Here is a 22275-nt window from a genome sequence, read left to right on the forward strand (position 1 = left end):
GGAGAAAAAGTTGGAGAAAGGAGAAAAAATAAAATATCTCTCCTTTTAAAAAAATTTCTAATATTTCAAGAAAAAATATCTCAAAAGGAGATGTTTTATTCTAATGGGAGAAAGGAGAACGGGGGTAGGAGAAAGGAGAAGAGGGTGGGAGAAAGGAGAAGGGTATCCCCCTGTCCTCCCCCTCATCACTTATAAATATATGATTTTTTTTTCTCTTCTCAAATTTTTAGAATCATGCATACAATGTATTAAATAAAATTGCCCCCCCCCCCTTTTCACATACACATGTATATATATACGATGGACTAAGACGATGTGTCAGAGCCTTTTCAAGATATTTCTTCAAGAATCTAGGGTCATCTAGACCACAATAACATTGCATTCTTTTAATAACTAAATGACCTTGAACTTGAATAAGAAAACAACATTTTGCGTTTTAAAAATATCGAGAACTTTCGAGTTTCAGCATTACGGCCATAAAAACAATGAAAACGCCAGAGGTTAACAGAACGAATAAACGATATCAACAATACAGACGATTTATAGCAGAACTGACAGAGTAAAGATGACGTTTGTCCCAGTGCTTTGGAACCGCTACAATCAGTCTACACAGCATGATTTTGATGACATGTTTCACTTTATGGATGATTGGGAGCCTATGTCCGTAGGTTGTGGATATGGTCGTCACCCACCATGCCAGGGAATGGCAATGCGTAGGAGGCGCAGACCGGAGACTTCACTGGCGGATAAAAAGTGGACATACAGCGTAAAAATCGGAGACTTTGATGCACAGCATGTCAAAGTGAAAGTTGATAACGGTGAGTTTTATAATAATCAAATACGTATGCTTAAAATTTAACAAAATATATAACTTATAGATGTTACAGGACATCGTTCTCAACTACTTATTTTGACTGACTTGTGGTTCAGCGACAAATATTACATGCATATATATTTAAAACCCTTAGAAATTTGAATTTTGAAATTGCGTTTACAGGAGGTAATCCAGTGAGAAAAAGGGGGGGGGGGGGGGGGCAGTTATATGTCAATAATAGAACGACAATACAGACGACAATATTTCAAAAGCATTGATTTATTAGTCAAAAAAGGGGTTTCAACCCCCCCTTTTTCAATAATAGATAAAAAAAAAAATACCAAAACTTTCCTCCATTTGTTATGATCTGTTATCAAATTGTATATCCATTTGGCTTAGTCTCCACCGAATATTTTTTTTCATGTTATGGTGCTCCAAAGGAGATCTTACATATGAACATGTTCCATTTTGTTAGGTTTTATTATTCACTTAACCATGGGTTTTCACTATATCACATGTTTACTCAGGACATTGTCATAATATGTTCCTCCTTGATTCAGGATGTTACTCTGCAGTTTACAATAAGTCTTTGAAATCAACTGTAGTCAACAATAATGTATAGAATCTAGAACTGCATAATTTGGCAGGGGCGGATGCAGGAATTTTCGAAAGGGGGGGTGCTAACCCAGGGCACCCAGGGCAAAGGGGGGGGGGTGCAAAACATGTCCCGATACAAATGCATTGATCCCCCCCCCCCCCCCCCCCCCGGATCCGCCACTGATTTGGTATTAGCTGGTTAACATGGTTAAGTAGCACTTAAAAAGTTTGCTTTTGGTAACTTAATTTCTTTGTGATGATTTTGCTAATTACTGGGTTATTTGTAGTCCTTCTATATAGGTACATGTATTATTGAATTAATTGTTTTCTGATTTTCATTGTTATTATATGTAACATTTGTTAATCCACCAAGATTGAAAGGGGAAATTTGAATTATTCAGCAAATAGATTAACCACTCTTAACTGTTCAAGTGCCTGTCTTAATTCAGGAATCTTGTCAGCAGTTGTCTGTAAATAATTTTGAATACTTTATGTGGATTTTAAGGGCTTCTGTGATAATGGCAAATCCCTGTTAAATTTATTCCAAACTTATCTAGACTCAATTGGCTATAAGACCTTAAAAAATTAACAAACTTTGACTGGAGATGGCTAGATGGAAGGGTAATGCTGTCTACATTTGTGTTGTTAGACATTGCTTCCTCATTGACATTCATGTAAACCCAACATATCCCTTTTTATTTATAGGTAATGTAATTATTCATGCCAAGTACACTGATGGTAATGATGAATGGGGGGATACTGTTGAACGTAAAAGGACAGTCAAGGTTCCAGAGAATGTTGATGCTGAGAAAATGCACAGCTTCATGAGATCAGATGGGACTATGGTATTAGAAGCCCCTTACCTTCATCCGGAGGAGAGACAACTCCAAGTTGTACCACATGAAGGAGCCTTAGTGTCAAGTGATAGTCACAGCAACCTGATGAAATTCAATGTTGAAAATTTCCGACCAGAGGAAGTTAAAGTGTCATGTAAAGATGGATTATTGACAGTCCAAGGAGAAAAACAGAGGTCTGAAGATGGTCATGAAATACGAGAGTCATTCTGGCGTCAGATGACAGTTCCACGATCTGTGGATGGAAAGAATATTGAATGCTTGAAAGATGAGGAAGGAAATCTTACTATTCGTGCACCAGTTTTTGAAGATGTTGAAATGGAACAAGCCAAAAAATAAATCCAGATTTGACTGTCCAAGTCACAATAGCGGGTTTTAGACTATACTTTTGAACTTGATTACATTTTTGTAGTCAACATTCTGTCTATTGTGATTTTTTTTGCAATATTTGACCAATCATTTGATGTGTCTCATACTTTCAGTAATTTAAAAAGAAAAAAGAAAAATCATTTATGTTTGCTAATTTAAATTGTTAGAACTTTTTTTTCTTCAATTGTTTGTCATTGTATAGTGTAATATTATTATGTGAAGCAGTATTATGTTAAATGTTTACTATATTCTATAATGGACCAATCATTGAATGTCGCATAATTTTTAGTTCAGTTTAAAAAAGAGAACAAATATGTTAATACTTTGCTCTTGTGTATACATGTGTTTGTTTTGTTGTTGTCAGAGAAAGACATTAAATTGTCTGACACAGTATTTTTATCAGTTTATTATTGTTCAAGGTTACAATTTTGATAACAGCACTTTTCAAAGTCCGTTGAGGCCAAGGTTTTGTTTGGTGTTTATCTGTGTTTTTATTTTATACTGCATCTTATTACTTATGCTTTCATTCATACTTGAATGGTTTTATATTCTAATATGGCAAATTAGAAAATTAATTCAAAACATCGATTTGATAAGTGTTATCCTATGTCACTGGTTGGACTCACATGAAACACTCTATAATGCTCAGTGCTGTTTTGTTTGCTTGATAAAATATTCATTTCAAAAGACAGTGTATGATAAACTGCTTTACCTTTGCGTCAAGCTGACAGTCCCTCCATCTTTTTACCATTTAGTAACATATAGCCATCAGTCCTACCCTGATATACCCTATCTTTTTCGGGTAATTAATACTGATAGCGTTTGACAATTTTAGCCGAACAGATTTATCAATTTTACATAACTTAAATTATTGTATGCTGGTTCATATTCTGGACGCCAGTCTTTGCTCCTTTATAATATAACGGGAAGGATTGTGCCTGATGTTCATATGATGAAATCATAATCTTTCAGTCAGTTTAATTGAAGTCTGGAGCTGGCATGTCAGTTAACTGCTGGTAGTCTGTTGTTATTTATGTATTAGTCATTTCGTTTATTTTCCTTGATTACATCTTCTGACATCAGACTCGGACTTCTCTTGAACTGAATTTTAATGTGCGTATTGTTATGCGTTTACTTTTCTACATTGGCTAGAGGTATAGGGAGAGGGTTGAGATCTCACAAACATGTTTAACCCCGCCGCATTTTTGCGCCTGTCCCAAGTCAGGAGTCTCTGGCCTTTGTTAGTCTTGTATTTTTTTAATTTTAGTATCTTGTGTACAATTTGGAAATTAGTATGGCGTTCATTATCACTGAACTAGTATATATTTGTTTAGGGGCCAGTTGAAGGACGCCTCCGGAAGCGGGAATTTCTCGCTACACTGAAGACCTGTTGGTGACCTTCTGCAGTTGTTTTTTTTTATGGTTGGGTTGTTGTCTCTTTGGCACATTCCCCATTTCCATTCTCAATTTTATTCTGTCTGATTTCACATCGATTTGAACCAAAGATTTTTTTTAATTTTGTACCATACTTCACATAGCTAAGCTATATAAAACGACTGTCAAATTCCGGAAGTGGTACTGTAATTTCCGAAGAAAACGGTCGATTAAACCTGGTTGTATAGCTTGCTAAACCTTTCACTTGTATGACAGTTGTTTATCATTCCTTAATATTAGTATAAAAGGATGAGCAACTCAAACAGATATAAAAGGTAAAAGTGATAATATTTGGGATAAGACATGCGACACAACTGATTAAAAAATCAAACAAACCTACGAAACTGAAAACTCCAAAAAACTATTGTTCTATTTGGTAGTAAAGGAGTAGGTCCGGTAAGGACCGATTTTGGCCTCAAATTTGAGGTTCATCTGACGAAAGATTTTGACCACTTTTTAAACACTGAAGTGTCTATTTCATTTGATTCAATCAGTTTATGTGAAAGATTTTAACTGATTTAGTCGTTAAAAGCGATCCGATTCAAGCTCAAATATAAAAAATCTACCAAATATGCCCAAAAATGTCACTTTACAGATGTTTTTTGTCTAAAATGAAAGTGGCCGCATCCGTGTTCATCCTCAACCTTTATATATGTTATGTATTATCATCAAATACAACTTACATTTTAATATTAAGGATGAACACGAATGCGGCCACTTTCGTTTAACATGGAAACCGTCTAATATTTAACTAAAATGCTAGAATTGTGAAGATTTCAGTAATTTAGCATGACTTAATGGTGCTAGTACCCGATATATGTGCATTGTATGGTCAAAAACAGCCCAAATTTATGTAGCAGAAGCATTCTACTGTCCAATAAATAACTTAAAGTTTACATTTTAAAAATTTTGTAAAACTGCTATATTTTGGGGCCAAAAATGGGCCTTACTGGACCTCCTCCTTTGCCAAAGACGTCAACAAAAAATTATTCTACAACACGTTCTCGATAAAGTACAATCTTCATCAGGGTATACAAAAATCTCTGGTGTCTGAATCTCACATCTGGACCCACCGACGAACGCAAAAAGTCCAAAACCTGGTAGCTGGATTTATAAATAAGTATCGCATCAACAGTCATACGTAAAGGAGCGTAATAGCACAGTCAAATAAAAGAAAATAACACCAGCAGCACTTTAACTCGAGACCATTTTGTATTTATTGTGAAGTAAGCACTGAATATTTATCTATTAAATATAGGTCTTGGTACTTTCCGATTAACATTTTGAGAAAAAGGCTGAGACGCTCTATAAAAAAACCTGGCTCACGTTCTACCAAGTCCTATAAGTTTAGAAAGGTGCACTCCATACGTGAATATGCTGTATTAATTGCTCCTTAGATGAGGAAAATTAATAATTTCAAAATTGAAATGTCTCGTTTGTCACGAATTCTAGTTATCAGATGACTGCTGTAGAATTATAGCTCCCCATGTCAGCTACTGTCATCAATTGGCGTCTACAAAAAAAATATTGTTTAAACGGGACTCGCTGTGTAGCATACTGATACTCTTGATGCGATGGAAAAAATTAGAAGTCGGATAAGGATTTTTTCTTACTTTCATTATATTCTACGTTGTGCTGAGAAGTAAATGCATGTTTGTTATACTGATTCCTAATAATAAAGCTACTATATACTGGTATGTAACCGGTATTACAATTAAGCTTGAAAAACACTGTATTTCGGAAAAAAACATACAGAGAAATTCAAAGAGTTAAATAAAGCGGATTGTACAGCGAATAGCGGCAAATTGTTGTTTAGATTAGAATAGGTACCTTTTGCTATTATTGTTTCTTGCTTCGGGGTATGACCCATAGTGCATAGTCAGCTATGAAAGGTCCCGAAATGAGAAATGTTAAACAATTTTAGTGAGAAAAATAACGGCTTGATTTATATAAAAATGTAACACAGTACTGAATAACAGGCTCCGGACTTGGGACAGGCACATACAGAATGCGGCGGAGTTAAACAGTTTAAAGGCGCCAGCCCTCAACCTAACCTGGGACTGTGATGTAACAGTACAACATGAGAACAAACGTATCAAAATCAGTTGAAAAAGGTTTAAGCCACCCGATGGATAGAAATAGAAATGCATCTAACAAAAACACAGACTGGACTTGGACGTGTACTTGTACATCCCAAAAACAAAAAGACATTAAGTACAGTTCTGAGAGAACTCGCAGTTTTTGACAACTCTTTCAAAGCCAATTACAACTCTTGAAAAAAAAACATACATCTAAGGCTAAATCAATCAGTTAACATCCAACATCCAATGAATTTAAGGAAATAACTTTTTCACAGACTAAACTATCTATCACGTGAGACAAGCATGATCTTGTGGTGCAATGTCAAAATATAAGTATCGACAGGATGAAGACCCACAAGAGTAAATAAGAGTATGTACAGCATTACATATTTGGTTGTTTTAAGATATCAAAATCTAATCAATGCAAGTAAAGTTGGTTCCTGATTCTCATATGAAATAGATAAATTCTTGTATGAAAGATTTTTCATTAATTTAAGTCCAGTGGCAATTATCACATGTATGTTCAGGACGGCCACATATCTATTTAACAATTATTTTTAAAATAGGTTAAAAAAAAAAAACGACGGTAGGTGTACTGAAATTACATTCCCCCTACACGAGGGACCGGATTTAACGTCTCAATTCCAGCCTGACGTGGTTGCATGGATATTTTTACATCTTACACAGACAAAATGAAACTATGCATTAAGAAGGCAAGTTTTATATTTGATCAAATTCGCTTTTATAAGCTCATAATTTTACCTATGAATCTATACAATACCGCCTTTCAAAATGTTCTGACGGATTGAGGTTTTCTAATAAAAGTCACTTGAAATCCACAAAAGTGCTTCTAATGCACAACATTTATATAGTGTTGGTTTCTTTCACTAGCACCGGGTTGATACCTTTTCTGGTCGACTATCCGAGTGTATAATCAGCTAAATAGTCAGTTATTCGGTACTGTCATTATTTTCAACAAACTTTTCTTATATAATACGTTGAAAAAACTATTAAGAAACAAAGGTTGACAAAGTTGACCAGTTGTCTCATTAGCAATCAAAGTGATACCACAGCTCTTTATGTTTATTCATATATGTTTTTGTCATATATATATGTACGTCTGAGTCAGTGACAACCCTACAATATATATGTAGCTCATCGTGTGCATTTGGAATTGTACATCCTTGACTTTTAAATGTTGGGAATGGAGTGTTCATGATGAAGGTATATCCAGAAAAGTGTTCCGATCGCTCGAAATTATTCAAAAGGTTTTTTTCTTCATTTACTAGCACTTGGTCGGTAAAACTGCGCTTGTTATTATTACAGTCGATTGCATGGAGTAAAAAAATACCATTTAATAGCAACTAATCATTTTTTTCAATTTGTATAAGGGTCAATTCATTGATTGTTTAGTAGCATTAACTCCTTGCAGTAGTTAAAAGTATTCGATTGTTTCAGACATGTTGTTCCCTTTTTGTTTGCGGTTTTTTTTTTGCCACCTGTATCTTGGCATTGCACAATGTCATGTTTTTCTCTGACTGTTTATGACGTCTGTACACTAAATCCATTGGATGTTGGATGTGTACGGATAGATAAATTAGTCTAAGATGCATGATTTTTTATTAGTTGTTAGTGGCTTTGAACTAGCTGTCAGTTAACTGCGAGTACTCTCATATCTGTATCTAGCGTCTTTTTGTTGTTGGGATGTACAAGTACCCGGCCACGTCCACTTGTATTTTTGTCCATCTGATGAGTTTAGCTATTTTCATCTGATTTTTATAGATCGTTTTTATGTTGTACTGTTATAACACTGTCCCAGTCACATTATGTATGAATGTGCCTGTCCCAAGCCAGGAGTCTGTAATTCAGTGGTTTCTCGTTTGAATTGTTTTACATTGTCATTTCGGGCCTTTTAAAGCTGACTCTGCGGTATGGGCTTTGCTCATTGTTGAAGGCCGTACGGTGACCTATAGTTATTAATTTCTGTGTCATGTTGGTCTCTTGTGGAGAGTTGGCCCATTGGCAATCATACCACATCTTCTTTTTTATAGCTAGACATGTACACCTTACAATCATTCCATACACCAAATATAGTTAACATATTGCATACAGTATAAGAAAAAAAGACCAAAAACACAAAAACTTAACTATAACCACTGAACTATGAAAATGAGGTCAAGGTCAAGGACACCTGCCAGTTGGACTTGTGTACCTTACAATCATTGAATACACCGAATATACTAGACTAAATGCTTAAAGTATCTGAGATATGAACTTGACCACCAAAACTTAACCTTGTTCACGGATCCTTGAAATGAGGTTGAGGTCAAATGAAAACTGTCTGACGGGCATGAGTACCTTGCAAGGTTCGCACATACCAAATATCGCTATCCTATTACTCATAATAAGAGAGCAATTAACATAAAAAAAAACGAAACTTTTTTTTCCAAGTAGTCACTGAACCATGAAAATGAGGTGAAGGACAATGGACATGTGACAGACCGCAACTTTGTAACATGAGGCATCTATATACAAAGTACGAAGCATCCATGTTTCCAACCTTCTAAAATATTGAGAAGTTTAAGAAGTGAACTAATACCCCCGCATGGAATAAAAAAAATACCATTTAATAGCAACAAATCATTTTTTTCAATTTGTATAAGGGTCAATTCATTGATTGAAATTACCTAAATTTTAAGGTGAAATACAAATTTTTACCTCATGTATAATACCCTGAAGATCATTGGGAACCAAGCTTGGTTACAGTTAGTTTTGCCAATTCACTAACGCCAAGTGGTAACAATAGGTCACATGGTCAAAGAGACAGACAAGATATAAAGTAAAGCAAACAAGGGAATTGACAATACATTATTGCATTGCTTGCCCAAATTACTTATTTCTGATAATTTCTATGGATGAATTAATTGTATATTGAATCAAAAATTATTATTACATGCATCTTGATAATATAAAAAAAAATTTAACATACGTTCAAATGCATCTATTTGCCAGAAAAATACAGAAATATTTTTCCAGTGAACCCAATTGCCAGATGAATATGGTTGCCTAAAATTAGTTACATCCACTTGATTAGAACTTTAGTGTATAGTTGTCTCATTGGTTATCATACCACATCTCCTTTATATTCATTGGTTATCATACCACATCTCCTTTATATTCATTGGTTATCATACCACATCTCCTTTATATTCATTGGTTATCATACCACATCTCCTTTATATTATCATACCACATCTCCTTTATATTATCATACCACATCTCCTTTGTATTTTCATACCACATCTCCTTTATATTCATTGGTTATCATACCACATCTCCTTTATATTTATTGGTTATCATACCACATCTCCTTTATATTCATTGGTTATCATACCACATCTCCTTTATATTCATTGGTTATCATACCACACCTCCTTTATATTATCATACCACATCTCCTTTATATTCATTGGTTATCATACCACACCTCCTTTATATTATCATACCACATCTCCTTTATATTCATTGGTTATCATACTACACCTCCTTTATATTATCATACCACATCTCCTTTATATTCATTGGTTATCATACCACATCTCCTTTATATTCATTGGTTATCATACCACACCTCCTTTATATTATCATACCACATCTCCTTTATATTCATTGGTTATCATACCACACCTCCTTTATATTATCATACCACATTTCCTTTATATTCATTGGTTATTATACCACATCTTCTTTATATTTATTGGTTATCACACCACATCTCCTTTATATTCTTATATATCTTCATCTTTTGTCTCAAGTTTTATTTCTTTAAAAACAATTTGAAGATCAATCTATTATATTGGCCTTTACTTTATATATCTGCACATTTATGACGGTTGTCAACTTAAAATAAGGGGTATTATCTACTAATTATGTATACCTTACAACCTGTAGTTTTAGATAGTGTTGCAGACCGTTAATCTACCACCAACAGTCTACTGAAGAAAACACTGTCTATGTCTGGCTTTATCAGCATGTGTGAATTTCTAGACAAAAGCATTTGGTGCATCTTGGAAGCTTCTATATACAAACAATATATCATTTTTAACATATACAATTAAAAACACAATTTGTCTTAAATTTTATTGTCTATAATGCTACAATATGGATATTAAATTAAAATACAAATGCAATTCAAGATAGATTGATATCTATTTTTCATCTTTAATTAGATTAAAATGATTATTTCTTATGTACAAATCATCATGATAAAAAAGTTAAGCCATGTAAAACCTTCTTGTATCTATCAAGAGTTTGCAAGCAATGAAGAATCATATATCACTTGGATCAAATCCTTTATCAGTAAATGTAGATTTTATTACAGTTTAATTTATTAGTGAATAATTTTATCCTCAATAGTGAGTTTTTATTATAAATAAAATCTTATTAAAATGAAGAGTATATTTACTTTGAACTAATATAAATACATAAAACTTGCTATCTTAAATAAAATACTTTATATGTAAAGTTATAAACTACTAATAATTTGTGTTAACCTTTCCCATATACAAATGGACAGATTATAAGTTTTCCAAAATTATAAATGTTCGTGGGCATTTATATATTTCTGATATAACACATAACTTGTGTGACAATAAATTTATAAGTCTTATCAGTCATTGTAAACGAATACTTTCACATTAATGAAATATATTAGTCTATGCAAATGACAGCAAAATTTCAAATTACTGATGCCAACAAAAGAAGTTGGAATGTTATATCAGCTTTTTCAACAGTATATGCAAATTTAGTGTCTGGAGTCTACACATTTGATATAAATATGGCATTCAAAAAGCAAGAAACCTTGAAATATTATTCCTTTTCTGATGCAAAATATGATTAATTTTCATCATGTACAAGGAATATAGAAAATTCAATATATTACAAAATAGAAACCATTTTGTTTGCGAAATTCAAAACAGCAAAATTTAACAAGAGAACACAATGAAATATCTTGCCTTCAGCATTGTTTGTATACATTTTTAAGACAAATAAGTTTTTAGTTCAAGTCAATAACACTTGTTAAACAGTCATGTTCATTGTTTTATAATACTCGTGTGCCAAATACTGAAGCCCTTGTGTGTATATGAATGAAAGCAACTAACCCACAAAACTATCTGATAAAGGAGCAAAAAATAAGGCCAAGAATATCTATATCTGATGGATATATATATCAACAGCAATTTCACATACTAAGTACTTAATACTGTTGACCTGTATGCACATTTCGTAGAAATACCTGTGACCCTAAATTGGATTGTGATAAAGAGGTCAAAATAAAATAATGTATATGCAGCAGATGCCTACCTATAAAGAGAAGCAAACACCCTTTGTACTAGTTTAATCTGTCTAGTTATCAAGTAAGACCAAATCAAGACCATTGGACTGTAAAAAAAAGTTCACAGCTATATTACATGACATATACTCTTAACAGCCACTCTAAAACACATGTTAATGACTTGTCAGGAACAAAATTACTCCCGAGCACAACTGGCATTAATGGCATTTAGGATGGTTAAATGTCATGGTTCAATGACCTGAAGTCAAAATTTTCTGATAAGAAGCCCACATGAAATATTTGTTAACTTGGGTGAGAATGGAATGAAAGAAAAAACAGCAGGTGAAAGAGAAACAAGTTAATATTCATATATACAGAAGCAAGTTAATCTTCACAAAGCAAATATATTTCAAGTAGGATATAATAATGTTGTTAATGGTGGTGGACAAAGATCCTTGAACTTATGAAGAAACAAATATATGTCAAGTGTATTATTCCATTCTATACAAATTAATTGATGAAGTGATTATTTTCATTAAAAATAACCAAAATTTCAATACTTTCATAGAAAATTCTAGATAGATTTACTATTTGTAATACATTCTATGATAAATACAATTTTTTATGTGATACAAATCTACATATGAGAACAACATAAGTTAATCCATGAATACATTTCATTAAAAAGCACTCTTTTATAACAAAATAAAAAACATTTTCCTTCAAAATACACTACACATAAAAAGGCATAAACTGATGTCAAAATGAAATCATGTAAAATAGTGAAAAAAGGTGTACGCACTAACAACTTTTAAAAAATAAAGATTTGCAGAAGTAGATAACTGAGAGAATACGATTATTTGGTATAAATCAACCAGAAAAATTATTACTATCCTTGCAATGTATGACAATTTCATACTGCCTGTCATATCTTGTTTAAACCATACCCACACTTAATCATATTTTGGCATAGGAATATTTGTAAAAATCTATAAAATCATATACCCCATTTATTATTATAAACCACTCATTTCTGAAATGAAATAAGTTAACATTTATTTTTATTTTGTTTCAACTAGTTCTAGAAATCAAAACTTCATCATAGAGAAATATATAAAAAGAAATTAATTGATCTCTCATGAAAATCTATGCAAGATCAGTAAGTCAGTATTTATTCTGTTAAATTTTCTTATCAAAACCAAGACATAAATGCATACAAAGTTTTATATAAGTTTGAAATGCTGCCCATTTGCGTATACTTTGTCCCAAAGTGAGTGTTTTTTCTTTTTCTATAAATAATGGCGGTAGTCATTCTAATGGCACTATACAGGATATCAAACATCTACAAGGATTACAAATTGTTTCAATTTTGATGACTTAACAGATGTCTTTTAAACAATCCAGATAAGTTTGGATTAGGAAATTATTCATGAGAGATTTTTAATCCCACACAGAATTTATCATGACTTATAACAGTTTATGGCTCTTATAAAATAATTTTATTGCATCATTATCGAAGAATTTCATTCACCCATCTACAAAAATCACGTTTTGTACATTAAAATTAATATGAAATATAAACAATTTTTGAAGTAAATCTAATCTATATTTTCTTCTTCATGTCTTTGTTTATACTCCTCAATTGTTTTGTGAATAGTTTCTGAGTTGTATTTACATTTAACACAGCCACAGGCACATGTGAATTGTTTCCATTTTATCATCCAAAACTTCTCACCATAGTCAAACCTGTAAAATACAAACAAACAAGAACTGTTTAATGAATTCATAAATAGATACCCTTGTCTGGAAAATTCTATTATCTCCCCTTTCAATGTTGGGACAGGATAATTTCATTTTTGCACATTCTTTAAATCTAGTAGTTATCTACAACAGTTTAAAGTTTTCATCAACATCTGTCTATCTGTATGGAAGTAGTTGCTCTTTTGAGAATTTTTGTATAGCATATTGCAATATTTGAATTTTATGAAACTTGATTATCTCCCCTTCAACAAATTGGACTGGGATATTTCTTTATTGACATCCTCGAGTAATTTTCTACAATCATGTGAAGTTTCAATATTTTCAGTCTAGTAGTTTAAAAATCTGTACAGGTTTTTCCTGATTCTGCTTGCTTGCAGTTTTGTATACTTTTACTTTTGGTTTTAGGTGTACCACCAAACCATGGTCATCACATCCGGTTGTATGAGAAAAAAGGTCGAAAAAAATTGTAAGTAATTAATCCTACATTTTATTGCAGTAAAACATTTCTGTTTCATATACATATATATTTTTCAAAGCACCATTATTTTTTTATTTGGGGTTTCTATAGAATATTTTGTAAACTTGAGGTTTCATGGTTACTAAATCTTGTACACATGTTAAATAAGGGGGTATATTTGATTGGTTAACTTCCAGTGATGGTTATTTTCTTATATGCAATGAAATGTTATGTTAATTTTTTTCTGTAGAACTGGACAGGATAAAACTTTACTCAGGCCAAGTATTTCTTTATTTGAAACAAAGACAAATTCTGCACAATTTTTTTAAAAGTGCAAATTTAACAAAGACTAATAGAGGAAAATCGCTGGTGGTATTACACCTTTAAAAATTTAGTGTTACAATACACCAATATCCCTAATCATTGTGATTTATTTTAGAACTTTTATAAGTTATGTCAGCAAGCTGTTTAAATAAATGAATGAAGAGTTTTACCCTAATTCCTCATTGGCTTTGATATCCCTCGATGAGAAGAAACAGATTCTAGGAAATCTCAGATCTTGATGGTCCACAAATACTTTAACTGGAATGATGTTTGGTTCACAGAGATGATTAATAAATCTACTGATGTTACCATATCTACGTGCATCAATACAGTAGGTATCACCATCCTGAAAATAGGAAAAATAATTTATATGTACCATACTTTATTGGTATTAGTCTTTCTAATAAATAGCTGTGTCAGGTCCATATTATATGTTCTATCATACACATATTTAAACTGTTGCAAGCATACAATGGAATATTGTAGAGGTCTTCAAATAAGTTGTCATTGGAATGACCCAATAGAAAAAACTTGGAATAAATCCTTGAGCAAGTTAAAAATCAGAATATTTTTTATTACTTGAAATCTAGCTTACTTTCATGAATCCAATCAATACAGTTTTAAGTTAGTTGAATGATGCATAATTTAGTTAGTGCATGTCATGTAAAAAATGCGTTTAAACTGATATACCATATTATCGCTATTTTGTGCATTTTTCCTTTGATCTTTTTTTGTGATAATTTTTATACATGTATCATGCTACTTGCTTGAGATGGAGAATTATTGCTAGAAACTAAAGAGGCACATGGCATTGTTAATAAAAATTCAAATGAAATTGACAACGTCGGCATAAGTAAAATAGCGATAAACAGATTATCATTGGTCATCTCAACTCTATTGCTTTTCTTGGTAACGCCGTCCCGGCTCAAGCAAGAAAATCAATCTCGTTGAGATGTTCAACATTAATCTATAAATACGTTCCACTAAAGACAGGCATAATACAAAAGTTAAAACATTTTTATATGTACCTTACTCCCTGCTTTACTAAAAACAAAGTCAGGTACCATACATTCAAAAATTGTGAAGATTTTAGCCATGGTACTAAGAAAGCTACTCAAATTTTTCAATTGTATTTAGTCTAGATTTTTGATTTTTATCATTCAGTGTTTAAGATTATCTAACATAACCTTACTCTGTTATCCAGGTCAAATAAGTAGGAGTCATCTTCTCTGCTGTCTGCCTCAGAATCAGATAACAATTCTCCAATATACCTGAAATTACATAATAATGTTTTAAATTATCTTTTATTTTTATTTTCAACTAATTTAATTTAATGTTTATGCATTAAAATACCATTACTTGATGCTAATGTTTTAAAATTTGATGTACCTTGACCTAGTTATTAAATCAGCAGTTACAATAAGCTAAAGAACGTTTTAGTTGTAAGAAGTATTTGTGACTTTTATCTACCATTCCTTTATATAACTGATCACAATTCTTTTACTGAGTTACTCAGTTAAATTGATTGGTAATTGGTAAAACAAATATTTCAATTATTGGCATGAGTTTGTTTAGTTACACATTTGACGTACTCACAAATGCTCAACATTTTTGAAAAATAAACTATGAAAATGAGGCATACTTACTCGCAAATAAAAGATCCTTTGGGTATATCTAACAGAGTAATAACTCCCCAGCCACGACCATCAGTTCTAATTAATTTCATTCGGCATCTGAAAAATAATTTTGTATTTTTGTATTACTTTATGAAGATTCCTCAAAAAATGTGACAAAAACTTAGAACATGGCAAATATGTGTAAGAATATATATGTATCCAAAACAGGATGTTGGAGATTGGTGAATCTGAAACTGCATTACATGGGATAACATTTCTATATGAGGACTGATGACGAATCCCAGGAAGCTCTAATTTGTAGTTTCTGAGGTAAACGATACCAAATTTAATAGGACAGACAGAGGGTCATATAGAGGTAAAACAATATACCCCAGCTGCCTGCTTCATTTAATATATATTTCCATTTATTTTTACTTGAAATAATTCTCTAAATATTCATATCATATACATGACATATTAATATTTAGTATGTAACAGACAATGTCAAAACTTACGAAATTCCATTCTGAACGACTCTGTTATTACAAGTACTCCAGCATCTGCATCCAACATTACATTCAAATATCAATGGAGGCTCTGACATGTTAAATTCTGGCACTAAATGATATGTCTAAAATAGAAAAATATTTTTAATGTATTATTTTTATTCTATTATGAAATCTACAATAGTAAATAATTATCTAAGGCCAACATTAGTTTTTTTTATGCAATTCTTATGTAATAAGACTGTATGTTATGCAATGCTCATTTAAGCCCCACTTGTATTTCAAATTATCAGAAAATAAACTCTATGTATTCAACAGATTCAAAAAGTACTCAATGTTACAATACATCACCACGAAGCTGCTGACCAAATATGAATTGATATTAGGCGATTGACATATTTTTTGAACAAATATATGTTCTGCTAAGGTGAATACAATCCAGTCCATAGTCCACGAGTTTGATTTTTATAACAGTGTTTTTCTTGACAAAATTATTATTTGTACTTTTACAAATTACCAGGTTTGCTGATTTTTGCTGTATACCAGCATGAGCTTCAGATCAATTTCGTTTATAACATATTATAGGCATTCCTGTCATATTGACTCTATCTTACCTTGTCATACCAACATCTGATACTGTTTCTACCACATACACAATACATAGAGGAACAATCGTCTGAACAACGACAACTCTGGAAAGAAAATAACTCATTCTTAACAACTACAGAATAATGATTCTTATTTATTGTTACACAGGTGTTGGCTGATAACTTTTCTCATTAAACACAAAATTTAACAGTATGCATATAGACAAAGCTATGTATAGGCTATCATGAAAAAATATATCAAAAAATATTCTAGTCAGCATATAGTATTGAAAAAATCATAACCTACTATAAAGAGTTATCTGATGATTTGAGCCATGCAACTTTTCTAAATAAATTGTACTGCTGATAACTTGTAGTTTCTGTCTACTATAGGATCTGCTATAACACTCAAAGGGGTAAAAATTGGCATTCCTGGGCAATAACTCCAATTAATAGTTAATAAAACATAATACCTCTAAGTGAGGCATAAAAAAAGACAACAAACTTTACCTGGAGACTACTTATAGTCCTGTTTATATGAAGATCAGCAGTTTCTACATTGGCAGTGACATACTGATAATCTGTAGGTAAAGGTTCATCATCCGTTCCATTATATACAGGAATTGGAATGTTCTCTCTACCCATGGACACATCCCTGTAATATAGACAGAAATAATATTGTAAAACATCTCCAAAACATTAATTTAAATAAAAAAGAACCTTAATTGAGCAAGCTCACATTCCTCATACCCCCTATATAGAGGACACAAGCATACTTATTTTTTCCCTGTTCTGTTTGAAGATATGATTCTTTTTATTTATAAGCGCAGACAAGAATATTGTGTCAAAAAATAAATATTTAGTAATTATAACCTTAGAACTAGTGACTAGTTCCTCTTATTATATATGACCATATATCCAAGTAAGAGAAAAGATTTTACATCTACTGTAATCACCTGTGAATTAATTTTTCTGTTCTTCCAGTACGACTAGCAGCAAAGCCTTTCAACTGTTTATTGACTTTCAGAGCAAGACAAACTTGACTGTCCTCATCCAAACAACACTGTATTGGACTGTCATTTTCACTATTTCTCAACTCAACATCAGCACCTCTTGCTAAAAATAACCTGCAAAACAGACAGAAAAATACTTAGTCTAATTTATTTTTACAAAACCTTATCCGTCTATATTATAAATAATGGAGAAGCAATTGTTTGATATTATGTATAACTAATTATATTTCTCTTCTTTATTTTAACTTTATCGTTTGCAAATTGCTAGCCAAGTTCATATTCTGTTTTGGTATTAAATTTTGTATAAAAGCTGAATCAATGGACGACTGTATACCATAATACGTTCTGTTAACGTGCATATAAAAACTGATGTACGCAGTAAATTGACTAAATCAGTTATGTTGAACTAATTTTAGAGCTTGGTTAGTTAAAAACTTTTTGGTATTTACATTTTACATTCTATTGTAATTTTGAAGACTAGCCCAAAAATCAACATTTTTATTTGAGTGTATGAAAACTTAAAAGATGGTTAATTTTCAATATTGATCATGCTAATTTATTTGTGGTCTTTACTCCAACTAGCAGATTATTTTGCTATACACACTAAGTTTTCAAGAATATAACTTTAGTTTGCTGGGAATGATAATAACTAAACATTACATTGCTATAGGTATTGTGTGCAGATGTTACTACTAAATAAAGAGTATTGTAGAGTAACAAACACATTTAATACTCACACAACACATTCATAGTGATTCTGTCTTGCTGCAATATGTCTGAAAAAGATATAAAACGGGAATTAACTGAGAATGAATTCCATTTATGTTATGTAATGATTATAAATTTCATACCGGTGATTCAAATTAAAAACATATGCAAACATATTTAACCCTGCCCAGATTTCATATAGCAGCAGTGTCATTATCAGTACAGAAAGGTATGATTTGAGAAATACCAAAAATAAACGGTACAGAAAGGCATGTGTAACAAACCGTTCTAATTTAGTTTATATTGGTTTTATTTAGGGACGACATCAAAAAATAATTGTAGGATAAAAAATTTAATTCATATAGTTTTTTCACTGACCCCCCTACCCTCCTTTTAACTTAATTTGGGAAAAATTGATTGACCAATAAGGATACATATAAAATCCAAGTCAATTAAACAAAACTTGCAGCCACCCCAAACTATTTGAATTAAGTTTTTTTTATCCTTCATTGATTTTTTGATGTTGTCCTTTACAGCTTGAATGATTATTAACACCAACTTGTGGACTACAGCTAATAATCTTTTAGGCTTGTATTTTTTAATAGCCTTACTTTGCCTATGAATTATGGTAAATTAACACACATATTAACTAATCTATACAACCCTACAACCCCCATCTGTGGTGCCCACATATATAATCTTACAAAACTTACAGTGGTCTATCTCCATGTTCGTTTGGGGCATCTAATGTACAGCCACCATTTAAAAACATTTCACAAATATCTACACTGCCTGAATATGCTGCCCAATGTAAACTAGTGTTTTCTTCCTGAAATAGATACACATTTTTCTATGTTTAGAAAAAAAAAAACTGAATTTATTGGAGAAAAAATATTATTTCATTTTCAATACTGGGGTACACTTTAGCTACAAAGGGTATTTTGAATCAATATCTTAATGGAATGAGCAAAAAAGATGTTTAAGTGAATATTTTTTATACTGGTATTGCATTATAATAGATATAACTGTTATACAAACTTTGAAGACATGACTCAGGGATCTCCATGGATGAAAATTAAACCATGGAGGAACTTTCACCATTACAAACCTTGTCTACGCTGTACAGTGTAGCGCGATCGGAAGTATTTTATCCCTCCATACAAGGAATGGTGAACATGCTAATTCATTGCTTATTTAAATTATATTTATTTGAATTTTCATTATAGAATTAGAAGTATCAATATTTTCATTTATTGCCGTTTTTAACCATTCAAATGCCAAGTCTTCATGGTCCCCCCTTAGTCGAGAATGACCAAAAGCTGTCATGAAGGTCCCCATGCAGATTTCTTTTATTTTTGGTAATTGTTATGGGGGTTAAAAATCATCTGATGTGGAGCTTATTTTTCGTGGACACTGTCAAATTCAGAGCCCATTACCGGTATGGCTGATTTGCAGCAACAACAAAACAATTCGTACGGGTTATGTAAAAGGTTAAAGAGATTTGTAAAGCAAACGTTGACAAATGAAAAGGTTTTTAATGACTTTATCTGGAAAAATTGATGCTGTGCAACATGCATCTTTCGAGTCTGAATAGAAACCGGAAACGCGGATGTATCAATTTGATTGTAATATACGAAATAAATTCGGAATTTAGATACGATATTTCTTTACAGGAAATATTTAAGTTTTTACTTTTAAACTTTTAAAGTAATTCTAACTTATCGTTACAGCAGTACTCGAGTTATTTGCGATGAAATAATATTTACTGTTTTGCGTCTTATTTTGTACTTCTTAAAAAGGGGGATGCTGATTGCGTAAGTCAAAATAAAGCACGTGTTCGACTTGTTAAACTGTTTTCTTTGTAACTGGATTAATTTATTAATTTATTAATTTAATCTAAATGATCATAATCATTTGCTGAAACTTAGTTGATTACTTCAAATGGATCGTCTATCCTCAGATAGTATTCTCCTGTCTGGTTTGTTGATCTACCTGTACAAGCTCAGGTACAAGTAATTAGCGATCTTAATCCGGATATCCCTCAGGCGTTAGAACTGTATTGGATTATAACATAAAAAGCCTAAGGGTTATGCAATTACATGCATTTGATTATAATTGATAAAAAAAATGGCGTCGGGCTACAAAAAACGATGAAGTTTTGAACGATGGCGGAAGACAATTTAACGATGGCGCAAGACAATTTAACGATGGCGCGAGTCATTTGACGATGGCGCAAGACATTTGAACGATGGCGGGGCTCCATCGTTAAACAGGCCATGGAGATCCCTGATGACTACTTTAAAAAAAAAAATTACATTTGCAAAGTTAAACTGTTAAATTTTCATATTGCATTCAAAATATCATTATAATTTACATTCAACAATACAGGTTTCATCCCCCACCATATACAAATAGTGCTTACTTTATCTTTTAGTGTGGACTGAGCTCCTTGGTTGAGAAGAAATTTAACTGTAGAAACTAACTTATGTTCTGATGCCCAGATGATGGGAGTCCAGCCACCATCATCCTGTAATGTTAATAAAATGTTCGTAATTTCTATTTCTGTTAGATTAAACAAAATATTTTGTGGCTTCAAACATAAATAAACAAGAAGTTGCAAAAATTGTTATGCTGAGCATATCCCTTTTTAGTTTCTATGTAAATTTGTATATATTAAATATACACTATGTATGCCCCACTTGCTGCTGCACTTTCTATTTCCTTGTTGAGTTCAACATGAAATTTTGGTGAAAATTGTAATTTGGCTTATATTATTCATAGTTCACATAAAAATAAATAAATGTACTAACTTTCAAGTTGGTCTGACAACTTCATGGTAAACTATCTTAACCATTTTTTAACCTGAGAATGAACTGGTTTTTCAACCATAACATATCCATGTTCATTAGACATGAAATTGGGTATCAAAACCATAGCATATAATTTAGAAAGTTCATATCATAATTAACATGTGTACTAAGTTCAAGGTTGATATGATTGCAACTTTGTCATTAACTGCCTTAACCAAATCTTTAACCTAATGCAGGACAGACTCAGACCAGAAAACATAATGGTCATCAAATATCAAAGCCAGGACACAAAATTTCATTGACTTCAGTAGAAATTCTAAGGAAATTTGTTTGTTTATTGATTGTATGCTGACAGCAGTCTGTTTTGTTGTTTCATTGCTGTCTTATTGATGTTTAATTCTCACCTACATTTATTAAAGTCAGTATGCACATGTTATTTACCTGTATATTAATATCTATTTCACCTGTGTCCAGCAGGATTTTTATCACATTATTGTGTCCAGCCTTTGCAGCATAATGTATCACAGTCATGCCATCATCTGCCTTAGATAGAAAACATGGCAAAAATCAAACATTTATCACAGTCATACCATCATCTGCCTTAGATAGAAAACATGGCAAAAAGCAAACAACATGCATAATTAAACAACTTTTGACATTTAAGTGCATTTAGTATTATAGCCAATTTTAACTAAAAATTATACATATCAATATTTTGAACAAGAATTCATATGGTTTACGTTTAAAAAAATTGGGAAGATAAAATATATTTATTGAAAAATCTTACCCTTGCATTCACATCTGCTTTAATCTTCAGTAAGTATTTCACTAAAGATTCATGATTATTTTCAGCTGCATACATCAATGGAGTTTTCAGGAACTGATCTGTAACATTAATTGAAGCTCCAGCCTGCATAATAGAACAAGACAGAAATAAGAATTATTGTTTTATTATGTGTGATTGAACATTCTTATATCAACAGTATAAGTAAAGGATAACAGCACTAAA

General features: G+C 31.9%; 2 protein-coding genes across 3 annotated transcripts in view; one reads left to right on the top strand and one right to left on the bottom strand.

The window, feature by feature from the left end:
- Nucleotides 1-399: 399 nt before the first annotated feature.
- LOC139513142 (small heat shock protein p36-like) lies at nt 400-3027 on the top strand. Its single transcript, XM_071301401.1, has 2 exons — nt 400-818; nt 2117-3027. The coding sequence occupies exons 1-2, from the start codon at nt 566-568 to the stop codon at nt 2602-2604; spliced, it is 741 nt and encodes a 246-aa protein (XP_071157502.1). The 5' UTR covers nt 400-565; the 3' UTR covers nt 2605-3027.
- A 7248-nt stretch (nt 3028-10275) lies between these two features.
- The window catches only part of LOC139513143 (histone-lysine N-methyltransferase EHMT2-like), a 34590-nt gene continuing 22590 nt past the window's right edge, over nt 10276-22275 (bottom strand). For both annotated transcript variants that reach the window (XM_071301402.1, XM_071301403.1), the window contains exons 13-25: nt 22054-22176; nt 21708-21809; nt 20879-20983; nt 19170-19285; nt 18486-18524; nt 17692-17862; nt 17246-17390; nt 16763-16840; nt 16158-16273; nt 15673-15759; nt 15219-15297; nt 14197-14372; nt 10276-13230 (exon numbers count right to left, since the gene is read on the bottom strand). In XM_071301402.1, the coding sequence (XP_071157503.1) occupies nt 13083-13230; nt 14197-14372; nt 15219-15297; nt 15673-15759; nt 16158-16273; nt 16763-16840; nt 17246-17390; nt 17692-17862; nt 18486-18524; nt 19170-19285; nt 20879-20983; nt 21708-21809; nt 22054-22176 (1485 nt within the window). In that variant the 3' untranslated portion in view covers nt 10276-13082. The remainder of the gene's footprint in view (nt 13231-14196; nt 14373-15218; nt 15298-15672; nt 15760-16157; nt 16274-16762; nt 16841-17245; nt 17391-17691; nt 17863-18485; nt 18525-19169; nt 19286-20878; nt 20984-21707; nt 21810-22053; nt 22177-22275) is intronic.

The sequence above is a fragment of the Mytilus edulis genome, chromosome 2 (assembly GCF_963676685.1).
Source record: "Mytilus edulis chromosome 2, xbMytEdul2.2, whole genome shotgun sequence".
Classification (NCBI taxonomy): domain Eukaryota; kingdom Metazoa; phylum Mollusca; class Bivalvia; order Mytilida; family Mytilidae; genus Mytilus; species Mytilus edulis.

Excerpts from the sequence above, each read along its gene's own strand:
- LOC139513142 (XM_071301401.1), top strand. The coding sequence starts at position 566 with ATGACGTTTGTCCCAGTGCTTTGGAACCGCTACAATCAGTCTACACAG. Across the intron at positions 819-2,116 it reads CAAAGTGAAAGTTGATAACG|GTAATGTAATTATTCATGCC; the intron begins GTGAGTTTTATA and ends TTTTATTTATAG.